Source organism: Paroedura picta, chromosome 16, assembly GCF_049243985.1.
Source record: "Paroedura picta isolate Pp20150507F chromosome 16, Ppicta_v3.0, whole genome shotgun sequence".
Classification (NCBI taxonomy): Eukaryota; Metazoa; Chordata; class Lepidosauria; order Squamata; family Gekkonidae; genus Paroedura; species Paroedura picta.
Window position 1 is genome coordinate 29,849,918 of NC_135384.1, and position 11,732 is coordinate 29,861,649.

General features: G+C 52.7%; 2 protein-coding genes across 2 annotated transcripts in view; both read left to right on the plus strand.

The window, feature by feature from the left end:
• Positions 1 to 3,444, plus strand: part of SCN4A (sodium voltage-gated channel alpha subunit 4) — a 37,211-nt gene extending 33,767 nt beyond the window's left edge. Inside the window, exon 25 of the mRNA XM_077314242.1 lies at positions 981 to 3,444. Within this exon, the coding sequence (XP_077170357.1) occupies positions 981 to 2,263 (1,283 nt within the window). The 3' untranslated portion in view covers positions 2,264 to 3,444. The remainder of the gene's footprint in view (positions 1 to 980) is intronic.
• Positions 3,445 to 7,171: 3,727 nt separating this feature from the next.
• Positions 7,172 to 11,492, plus strand: CD79B (CD79b molecule). The gene is made up of 5 exons (XM_077315080.1): positions 7,172 to 7,304; positions 8,778 to 9,077; positions 9,514 to 9,632; positions 10,478 to 10,519; positions 10,804 to 11,492. The coding sequence occupies exons 1-5, from the start codon at positions 7,247 to 7,249 to the stop codon at positions 10,900 to 10,902; spliced, it is 618 nt and encodes a 205-aa protein (XP_077171195.1). The 5' UTR covers positions 7,172 to 7,246; the 3' UTR covers positions 10,903 to 11,492.
• Positions 11,493 to 11,732: the final 240 nt, after the last annotated feature.

Genomic DNA, 11,732 nt, shown 5'->3' on the forward strand with positions numbered 1-11,732 from the left:
CCCTGCAACTTGATGCCGTAGCCTGGATAGTCCAGGCAAGGCTGATCCCATCAGAAAGAATCTAAGCAGGGCTGAGCCTGGTTTGTATTTGGATGGGAGACCTCCAAGGATTTGGGTGGCAGTTCCCCCAAGGGACACCGGGGTGGGGGGTCATGACACAGAGGCAGGCCATGGCAAACGACCTCTGAACATTCCTTGACTGGCGGCCAGACAATTCTATTTTTTTAAATGTATTTATAATTTGATGTTTATATTGCCCCCTCCCCACAAGTGAGCTTGGGGCGATTTACAATAAGAAATTAGAACTTCGTTAAGAACAGTTAAAACGTCTCATCTGTTGGACTGGCTGCAGGAGACAGTATCAGTAAATAAGGGGGAGGTTCCTCTCGGCTGGCGGAAGAGTGCCGTTTTGCAGGCCCCGGGCAACTGTATCTGCTCCGTCCGGCCTGGATTTCAAGGGGCAACTCATCCACCCGGGTGGACACGTCAGCCATCTCCCTGGCAGAAGTGCTGAAAGTTCTATAATGCTGATTTTGAAAAACAGACACAGGGGGAAATACGTGACTGTGGAAGGATCAGTCTGCTCCCCAATCTGCAGAGTCTTCGGAGACATGGAGATGTAAGGATCGTGGCCCTTTCTGCACTCACGGCTTACTTTCGATTATCACTGCATCCGAGCTGGGATTTATTTCATTTGCATCCTGTGCCTGCTTGCTGCACCTTTTTAAAAAAATTTCCAATTTTCTCTTGGGAATTTTTAAAATTAGACAGTTGTGAAAACGATGTTTACAAACCGTTAATGAAGATGCACAGTCCATATTTTCTTCCCTCGGGCCGAAATGAATGCATTTGTGTGCATCCTTTTTGGCCTGCGTGGAAATGCAACACACTGTGCACTATTCATTTCTAAACGGCCCGTCTGTGCTTTGGCCACTGAGAGTTCCTGGAAGCAAAGTGTCTCTTCTCTCCTTCCCTTCCAGGACTTCTGCTCTCGGACCTCATCGAGGAGTACTTCGTGTCCCCCACGCTCTTCAGGGTCATCCGCTTGGCCAGAATCGGGCGTGTTCTCCGGCTGATCCGGGGAGCCAAGGGCATCCGGACGCTCCTCTTTGCCTTGATGATGTCCCTGCCGGCCCTCTTCAACATCGGCCTGCTCCTTTTCTTGGTCATGTTCATCTATTCCATCTTCGGGATGTCCAACTTTGCCTACGTGAAGAAGGAATCCGGCGTGGACGACATCTTCAACTTCGAGACGTTTGGCAACAGCATCATCTGCCTGTTCCAGATCACCACCTCGGCCGGGTGGGATGGCTTGCTGAACCCCATCCTGAACAGCGGCCCCCCGGACTGCGACCCGGAACTGGAAAACCCGGGCAGCTCCGTCAAGGGCGACTGTGGCAACCCGTCCATCGGCATCTGCTTCTTCTGCAGCTACATCATCATCTCCTTCTTGGTGGTGGTGAACATGTACATCGCCATCATCCTGGAGAACTTCAACGTCGCCACGGAGGAGAGCAGCGAGCCGCTGTGTGAAGACGACTTCGAAATGTTCTACGAGACCTGGGAGAAGTTCGACCCGGACGCCACCCAGTTCGTTGAGTACAGCATCCTCTCCGACTTCGTGGACACCTTGCAAGACCCGCTGCGGATTCCTAAGCCCAACAAGATCAAGTTGGTCACTCTGGACTTGCCCATGGTTCCTGGGGACCGGATCCACTGCCTGGACATCCTCTTTGCCCTCACCAAAGAGGTCCTGGGGGACTCGGGAGAAATGGACGCCCTCAAGCAGTCCATGGAGGAGAAATTCATGGCCGCGAACCCGTCCAAAGTGTCCTACGAGCCCATAACGACCACGCTGAAAAGGAAGCAGGAGGAAGTGTGTGCCGCCAAAATCCAGCGGGCCTTCCGGAGATACCTGCTGAGACGGTCGGTGAAGCAGGCCTCCTACATGTACCGGCACAGCCAAGAGGAGAGCTCCCTGGCCGAAGGGGCCCCCGAGAAGGAAGGGCTCATCGCAGAGAAACTGAATTCCATGTATGGCTCTTCCACCCTCCGGGCAGAAACCGAAAGGTCTCCGGAAGACGCCCCCCCTGTCAGCCTCGAGTTAGTTGTGGATCCAAAGACCAGCCCCAGCGAGAAGAAGGACGATCCGGAGAAGGGGAAAGAGGACGGTCACGGCGGAACAAAAGAGGGGCAGGGGGATTCCAGCGAAACCCGAGAGCGGAAGGCCACCAAGCGTGGTGCGAAAGAGTCCTTTGTATAATGCAGAACATTCTCGGCAACCGGCGTTTGCCGTGTGGCCCGGAAAGACTTAGAATCCTAGAGCCATAGAGTGGGAAGGGGCCCCGCAGGCCATCTAGTCCAACCCCCTGCTCAGTGCAGGATCCGCCTCAAGCACCCAGAAGAAGGATCTGGATGCTCAGGATGGATTCTCTTGCCTCTCTCTCTTTCACGCGCACACCGGAAGCCTTCCAAGCCCTGCGGCTGAGCAAGCAAACTGCCAGCTCTTGCCGGAGTTCTGTTCCCTCCCTCCACTTGGTAGTGAAGGGGACATTTCTGGATTCTCACGTTTTCTCAGATAACCGCAATGTGCCAAGAGCATTCCCCCCCCTCCCCTCAGGAAGGCAGTGTGAATGATCTCTGTTGCTGTGACTTCCCAGGTTGTCTGCTCCAAGGCTGGTGCCAAAGCTAGTTTTTCCTTCTAAAGTTTTTAGGGAAGGTTGCTGGTGGGCGGGGGAAGGGAGGGGTCTTCCCTGGAAGACAAGCCTTGGGCTGGCAGGCCCCACCTGGAAGGAGCTGGACTGGAGCGGCGCATGCTCACCGCTAAAAATGTAATTCTCCATTCAGAAGAATTGGATTCTACAGCCCGTGGCTGTATCTTTTGCTCCATTCGTTCTGCTTGCCGAAAGAGGAGGGAAGAGGTTCGTGGTGCGCCGCTCCTTCACTTCTGCGGACTGGAAATCCGGCTCAGCTTGCCTCCAGGGACATGCGAGACTTCTGAGGTCTGGTCAGGCGTTGGAGCAGTCCTTAAGGACGAGACATTGGCTGCCTCAGAAATGAAAAGGTCAGGTTGGGAGGAGGCTGGATTCTGTACCCAGTTTCTTGAGTTCTGCGATGCAAACTGCCGTTGTGAGAATGTGCAGGGCATGCAGCCCTGTGCTCAACCAGCGGCGCACGTCAAACTGATGGCGTTTGCAGACCGGGTGAAGGCTTCTCTCTGGGGCGGTTGGCCTCTCCTATGCATGTCTTAACGTTCCAGTGCTCTCCAGCTGAGTTTTTAAAAATGATTTCATGACGACGTTTCCTAATTGCAAAGCGATCCACTTTGGGCTTGAGATTCTTCCCCGCCTGGGAAAACAAGGAGTGAAATAATATCGAAAGAACGGGTTCGTTTTGCCGGCAAATATCCGCAATCTCTCAGTAAACTCAGCCTTTTCCCTTTGAGCTTGTGGAAGGGAGTTGAGGTGCAGTTCAGTCTTAACTAGCCTTGTGCATAGTTTGTCTGCGAAGGGAAAAGAAGGGCGATTATATTCTCAGGGCTTCCCCATCAGCTTCAGAAACGTCTCTGACTTGATTCTCAGCTCCACAAAATGCTCAGGTGGTGGGCTGCGATTTTATTTTCGTGCTTGCCGTGTCGCAGTTCTCCCCATGGGGCCCCGTGTAGAGTTCAGGCTCACCGCTACAGTCTGGAGGGCACCCCACCCGCCCGGGGTGCTCTGGAGCCCCGAATGCTGCTCTCTCCTGGGATATTCTCAGCTAGGAGGTGTTGTGAACCTACATTTTTTTCAAAGTGTACAAAATACAGTTTGTGTCAGGCCAAAAAGCAACAACGGCTGGGTAATGCATCCACAGGTGTGTTAATTCCAAAAAGCCGCTATTTCAAGGTATTTTTCGGCCACAGTTTTCTTCAGAAATTATGAAGTACAGAAATTAACACCATAAACACCTGGGCATAGGATTAAAGTCAATTTTTTAAAAATGCACATACCACTCAAAGAAATCAAGCAGGCTGGAGCTCCACACAGCTGCCAGCTCTTGACGGGCTTCAAGACTAAACTGAGAACAAAATAATAGTTTTAACTTTCTTGTCTTAACTTCTAACTTCTCCATGTATTTCTCAGCAACTGCTGTGCTGCTTGTATTTTTGTTTTCTCCTGAGCAGGGCGTCTGGTTTCAAAAAGCATCAAGCAAATGCTTACTTGAGACGTGAACTCTAATCAGAAGAGCCAGGTTTGATTCCCCACTGCTCCTCCAAATGCAGCCAGCTGGGTGACCTTGGGCCAGGCACAGTTCTCTCAGAGCTCTCTCAGCCCCTCTACCTCACAGGGTGATGGTTGTGGGGAGAGGGAGGGGGAAAGGCTTGTAAGCCACTTTGGGACTCCTTCGGGGAGTGAAAAGTGGAGTATAAAAACAGCTGCTCTTCTTTTTCTTCTTCTTCGTAAAACACACTTGCAAATCATTTTGGAAAGTGTGGTTATTTTTAAGCAGTCCATTGAAGCATTGAGAGATGAAGAGAGAGGAAAAGGAAATCAGGTGTTCAGGTGGGAGGCAGGCACACGTTCTGCAGCAGAGGTGGGAGAGGCTGCATTCACTCAACCAGAGAAGAAGCCACTGACAGGTGTGGCCCCCTCCCCAATGCACACAGACACAACTGGTTTGTGTATACCCAGCATGGCAAATCTGCTTGCAGAAAACGGTTTCGGCACACTGATATATTGGCCGGATCTGGGTGCCCATTTATATTGTTGTTCTGAAAATAGGGTCTGTTTTTAAAAAGAGCAGCGCCTTGTGTCAAGCCCTTCCAAAACTCACACATCCAGATTTAGAATATATATATTTTTAAACTTAAATATTTGCAAAATTTACAGGAATTTGGTATTTTTTTAAAATACAGGTTTAGAAAAGCTTTATTTGCAAAACTTACAAGAATGTGTTTTTTTTCCATACGGGTTTTTAAAACTTTAATATTTGTAAATGAATTCCAGATGGGAAAATGTTATGGAGAGCTCTTTGTGCCCCAAATTCACCTCACTCATCATCAGAAACAGTATGTGTCCTTTCCTAAATTGGTTCTGTTCTGCGCATGACCTGGCAGGAGGGGGGGGGGAGAGAAAAGTGCTGTCCATAATATTGTGTTCAAGTCCAGTCCATCTTCCTCCATGCAAAAGGTGACTTCTGATGCACACCCATGGTCTCCACCACAGCAGAGAGCATTTCATTCTTCCAGGGCTCCTTCCCGGGGTGTTTGCTAGCGCTATCTTGCCACGTTCGCTTCCCCTTGGAGCGAAGGACCTGGGGCTTTCTGGCTGCCGCTGGTGCCCCTCGGTCTTCCTCAGCACCTGCTCCGCAGGGCTCCCCCCCCCCCAAGAGGCACGCTCCTTGAGACACAACCGTCTCCAGCAGGGTTTACATGGGAGCTGCTGTGGGAGGAAGGCTCTGCTCAGTTTGGGATGGCCCCGCCCCTTGTACACGTGCCACGTCCCGTCGTGGGAAAAGGCTTCCCTCTGTTAGCTCACGTGATATTTTCTTTGTACGTTTCTTAAAATAAACTCTGTAAAGGAGCACTTGGGACCTGCAGAGCAAGAGGCCTCTTTTGTTACTCGTGGCTTTCCTGTCCTGCCTTTGCTTTCCCCTCCTCGCTTTCACTTTTGGTGCGTCTTCAGTAAGCAGGGAAGAAAGGGACAAGGGTGGCTGGCTCAGCCCCAGACATGGCAGTCCCCCCACTCCGTAGGAGAAGAGCCAGTAGGGTGCGGTGGTTTAGGGGATAGCCCAGGGACCTGGGCTCAGCTCCCCCTTTACCTACCAAGGATATTTCCAGGTATCCTTGGGCCAGTCATTCTCAGCCTAACCTACCTAGCAGGGTTGTGGCAAGTCAGGGATGCCAGTCTCCAGCTGAGGCCTGGGGATCCCCTGGAATTCCAGTTCACCTCCAAACTGCAGAGGTCAGTTCCACTGGAGAAAAGAGCTGCTTGGGAGGGGGGGACTCTATGGCAGTGGGCTCCACTGGGGTCCCTGCCCCCCCAGGCTCCTCCCCAAATCTCCAGCAGTTTCCCAACCTGGATCTGACAACCCAACCCTCCATCTCCCACCAATGACCGGGGGGAGGACCTGGACACGGAGACATTTCCTGAAGGGGTAGATCAGATTTGCTTTAATTCCCACCTCCTCTAACCCCACCCCCGCCAGGCCAGGCCTTTGGGGAAATCAATCCATGATGTTCTATTTTTCCGCTTGCAAGAACGGTTTGTCCCTGTAGCACATCATTTCATATGCATGGGCTCCTCCTGCTGGAGCATCAGTTCCAGGCATTATCGCAAGAGAGTGTTTGTTCCAGCGCCATCTTTGTTTGTCAGACTCAAGAAACTCGTGTGAAACCCAATTTGTTGATGAAACAGTCACGGAGGGTGAAGAGGGTCACCGGAGAGCGAGTCAGACTAACCCTGTGGCAGGTTACCCGGTTTAGTGACGTATGAGTGCGGGGCTGCCTAGACACAGACAAAATTCCTGTGGCGTGATCCTGTTGATGGCCGGGTTTCCTCTCCAAAAAGCTGTGGACAGAGACGCCCAGAAAGCAGAGAGAGGGATGCCCTTGGCTTAGCCAAAAAATGTGCCCACCAGGGTCTTTTGCCACGATATTCTGCTGCAGAAAGGCCAAACGCTGCTAATACAGCCTGAAGAGAACGGAAGGAGGACATTTCTGAACTGGGGAATTCGCTGCTACGGGATGTGGTGACGAGCCAGAAATGTCAGCGAGGCTAGCAGCTCAGAGTCACTTTGTGAAAGGCGAGAGACCAAGAAAGTGACAAGAGCCTCCATGTCCAGAGCTTGGATGGTGTCTGTTGCACTGAACCCTACTGAGGTCCCCCCCAAAAAACTCTGCCCCCCCAAATCTCCCAGCCTGGGTCTGGCCACCCTCACCCTCCCATACCCCCGACAGCCTGGCCCTCCCCACGTAACCAGCTCCCAGCGGCCCTGTCCCCCGGCCAGCATGCATTGCTCCTTCCTGCCGAAGCGCTCGCTGACCCGTGCTTCCCCAGCTGCATGACACGCTGCTGCACCTGGTTCGAGGCCAACCCCCCCCCCCCACACACAGGACTGCCCCTGCTGCACAGCTGCATTTACATAGGCCGGAAAAAGAGCTGGGGGGGATTTGTACACTTCCCGCACTAAAGGCTGGGGGTGGGCTGGTGCTTTCGCCAAGACGGCAGGCAGGCAGGCCGCAGCCTGGGTTGGTTGTCGCCCAGCGATGGCAGCTTCTTCGCTCTGGGTGTGCACGATGGCGTGGGCCATGCTGGGAGTCTCAGGTAAGGCTGGTCTAATTCGTTGGCCCGGTCAGCACTCCACGCGGGTGGGGGCTGTTTGCCTGCCCCAGGCTGATTTCTGCAAAAGAGATGAGCCGAAAGTAGGATGCCAGCCTCTGGGGTGGTGGGGGGATTCCCAGGAATTCCAGTCCTGCAGGGAGGGCGCTGCGGCATTGTATGCCACTGAGGATCTGTCCTCCTCTAGATGCATCCTTCAAATCTCCAGGATTTCCCCATCTGGGGTCTGGCAGCCCTACCAGGATCTCTGCCAGGGCTAGGGTGGGACCTGGGGATCCCCCAGAATCACAGTTCAGACTACAGAGATCAGCTCCCCTGGAGAACGTGGAGCTTTGGGAGGGTGGAGTCCATGGCTCTGTATTCTGTCTTCCCCAAGTTCCAGTCCCGGATCTCCAGGGGTTTCCAACCTGGATCTGGCAAGTTATCCCCTCCCCTAGGGATGCCAGCCTCCAGGTGGGGCCTGGGGACCCCTGGAATTACAGCTCCCTCCAAGCAACAAAGACCAGTTCCCTTGGATAAAACAGCTGCTTGGGAGGGAGGAGTATTCTGATCCCCTCGGCCTCCAGCCCCAAATCTGCAGGAGACCTGGCAACGGTGCCCCCCACCCCCATTCCCCAGCTAGTGGCCAGGAGGGACCCGGGACAAGCCCAGCCATGCTTGGGATTTCCTGGACAGGGAGAGGCGGATCTCCCACCCTGGTCAAGGAACTGGACCCTGGTTGTGCTGAGCCCTGGTGCTTTTCATTTCGGCCCAAGCTGGGCTTCTGCTCGGGTAGCTCCTCCTGTGTCCCTTAGGCCTGGCTCCTCAAGCTCCGTCCCACTCCGGGGGCTTTGTCTGAAGCCAGAAACGGAGGGAGGCGCCGTGTGCAGCGATGTGGATCCGCACACAGCCCTGTTTCCTGCCGCCCGCTTCCTCTGCTCCGTGCGCAGAAGGTGGGCAGGGACCAAGGGCGGATTTCAGAGTCAACAAGGTCGTCCCTTCCCCTGGGGCTCTGGCTGTGCTAACCGAGCACCTCAACCGCCACTTGCTTCTAAAAATAAGAAGCCCTGAGTGGGGTCGGCTTGGGGAGGGGAAAGCACTCTGCACATGCCTCTGAGCACTCTCAGTTTTTAGAGTATGCACTTTCAGCTGCAACTGAAGCAACTTCTGGGGCCTGGGAACATCCAAGAACGTTTCATATCGAAAGATTTGTGTTCCAGTCCAGGGGTGCCTTTAAGACCAACGAAGTGCCATTCCGGGTATAAGCTTTCGTGTGCATGAAAGACAGCGTGCTGTCGTGGTTGAAGAGTGGCAGCCTCTGATCTTCCGAGCAGGGTTTGATTCCCCGCTCCTCCCCATGCATAGTGCTGTTCACACAGAGCAGTTCTGCCAGAGCTCTCTCCGCCCCACTTCCCTCGCAGGGCGTCTGTTGTGGGGAGAGGGAGGGAAGGGGCTTGTGAGCAGCATTGTTTCCTCCAGGGGCCTCCCATTCGGACCGCCTGAAGAACCCGCGCTTCATCGCCGTCCGGTGGGGTGCCCGAGTCTCCTTCCGCTGCACTGCCTCTTCGCCCGTCTCCTGGTTCAAGAAGGTGGAGCCGGGGCAGCCCGAGGTGCCCGTGAACACGTCCAGGGCTGAGGTCGACAGCAACTCCACGGGGTCGACCATCAGCATCGCCAAGCTGCAGCACACGGACAGCGGCATCTACTTCTGCCACAGCAGGGACCCCAGCGAGAAGAGGGGCCTGCAGCAGCGCTGCGGCACTGAACTCAAAGTCATGGGTGAATCTTGAGGCTCTCTTCAATGCTCCCCTCTCCTCACTCGGGGCCACGGCCGGGCAATCTTTCGACCGGGGGGCTGCCTCCAGGCCCCTCTTGTGGGGCTGCAGCCCTGCATGCCCAGGAAAAATAAGACCCATCTTGAATTTCATTTGAGAAGGGGCTGTGGGCAGGAGAGTATCTGCTAGGCAGGCGGGAGGTCCCAAATTGACTCCCCGGCTTCTCCAGACGGACAGGATGGGAGATTAGGGGATGTGGAAGGCCCTTCTCTACTGGAGACCCCAGAGGAGACAAGATGCAGTGTTGATGGGCTGGTTCAGTAGAAGGCAGCTGAATCTTGGGGTCTTACCCAGTTTAGCTGTCCCGGGGAATCTGCTGGGGTTGGGTATGGTGCCAGAGGAACTGACGCGCTGAGGCCAGACTCCCTTTTCATTTCAAGGTATCAGCACCTATGAGCAAGTACAGGATCGGAACACCAAGAAAGACATCATCATCTTGATCCAGTCGACCCTCCTCTTCCTGTTTGTCAGCTTCCCTCTGGCCCTGATTCTGGGGAAGGTGAGTGTGCAGGGCCTCTGCCGACGCTCAGGACACGGCGTCAAGCCTGACGTTCCCTGCTGGGCCATAAGGCTTTGTTGTATTTTTTTAATTCCTTTTCAAATGTGTCTCCTGCCATTCCCCGAGGACGCAGGGCGGTTCACAGCATTCTATAGGATACGTACATATAAAAATACAGGCGTTTTTTAAAAAGAGCTGAAAGCCCCACTTCTCATGCCGTGCGCACGCATTCCTTTCATTCTGGTGTTACCTCTGGCCAAAGGGTTGCAGGTCTTTGAACACAGACCTAAAAAGGAACTGGCCTAGACAAAAGACTCTTTCTCCAGAACAGAGTCCAGATACACAAGCCGTTTTTAAACCAAAATCCTCACCAGTAGCTCACAAACGAATTCTTAACAAATATTCAAGTGTTCTTGTTGTCCGAATGTGGGATGCTTTGCCTGTCAATTTCTGCTCCTTCTATCCCCCCCAGAGAGCAGAAATTGACAAACCGCACTTCCCCCAGGGAGAGCCCACCGCCCAATTTGGAAATTCAGCAAACAAAGCTAGAAAAAAATACATATCAGAGAATCTTCTAGGAAAGGAAAACATTGGAATATACGTTAAGAATTCATTTGTGAGCCACGGAGGAAACTTTTGGCTTGAAAATGGCAGCAGTTGCTTGTTCAAATTACCATCCGCGCTCTCTGAGGAAGGCCAGCCATCCGTCTCTGGCCCACCAGGTATAGACATTTCTTTGGGCCACCTGAGGAGAGTTTCAAGATTTCCCTAAAACAGCAGGGGTTCCCAAACAAGGCCAGCATCAAGTATTGGGATGTGGTTCTAATTCCCCCGCTTTCTTTTAGGGTGACAAAAAGGAAGACCCTGGGGAGGACCACACCTACGAGGTAAGCAACAACGAAACAGCTGGACTGTCAAACCTGAACCTGAAAGATCTGAGTTTGTTTGAATGACACAATGTTGGGCCACTGACTGGACCCAACGTGGCTTCTCTTATGTTCTGACGGTCCTCGCTCTGGCTTGTGAAGTGCTTTGCCTTGACCTCTCACCCCTAAAAGCTTTCCTTGACAACTTTCGATCTGTGAAATGCAAACGAATCCGGGGGGGGGGCAATCTGTATGAGAGGGAGAGAGAAATCAGCTTCATTCAGGTCCACCTTGTCCTTCTGTAGGGCCTGGCGGTCGAACTGGTCGATACCTACGAAGACATTGGCACCTACCAGGACAAAGCAGAGAAATGGGACCTCGGAGAGCACCCATGTGAAGAGTGAGGCCTGGGGCAAGGTGCCTCCTGTCGTGCGGATGGCCCAGTGTGAGTTTCCCATTGGATGGGGCCCTTCTGGTTACTGGAGGCCCCCCGGGAAGACTTCTTGGGGCCACCTCGCTTGCATTTCTATGACCAGCTCAACCGCTAGAACAATGTCACCATCTACAGTTCCATGGACTGTGGGGTATTGTTAAAGGGACATGCCAGTAAGAGGGGAGGGGGGATGTCCAAGTGAACAAATAGATCGAGATGCGATGGGCAGCATCAGACCACAGAAAGAGTTGAAGATGGGGGTGGGGTCTGACAAGCTCAGCTTGCTTGGCTTTTCTTGCAAAAAAAATGCACTTCTTCAATATAGGACTGAAGGACATTTTCAACCTTCAGATTTGTGGACATCCTTACCCCAGATCATTAGCCCAAAGATTATTGGGAGCATGCAACAAGTATAATATTTGTACTCTATAATATATATATCATTTTTTCCCCTTCTCCATTTTCCAAGTATGAAAGGATACAAACAGGTCCTGTATCTTCTTAGTGATTTTTAAGGTGAATGTTGTGTTCAGTTTGTCATATAAAGTCTTTCTAAACCAAGTTCTTCAAAGTTCTGAGTCGAGACATGATGAAGATCACGGCTTTCTCCACCCATCCCAAAAACGTATTTTGTTTGCATGCAGAACCCCAATTCACAGACAGGGGTTGTATTTAACCATTCACTCACACACACACACACCACGCGTTTTAATGTAAAAAAAAAATTGGAAATGCTTTCTTTCCCTTTAGAATACTAGGAACAGTGCAACAAATTTTGACTAGCAGGTTAAACTCCATGTT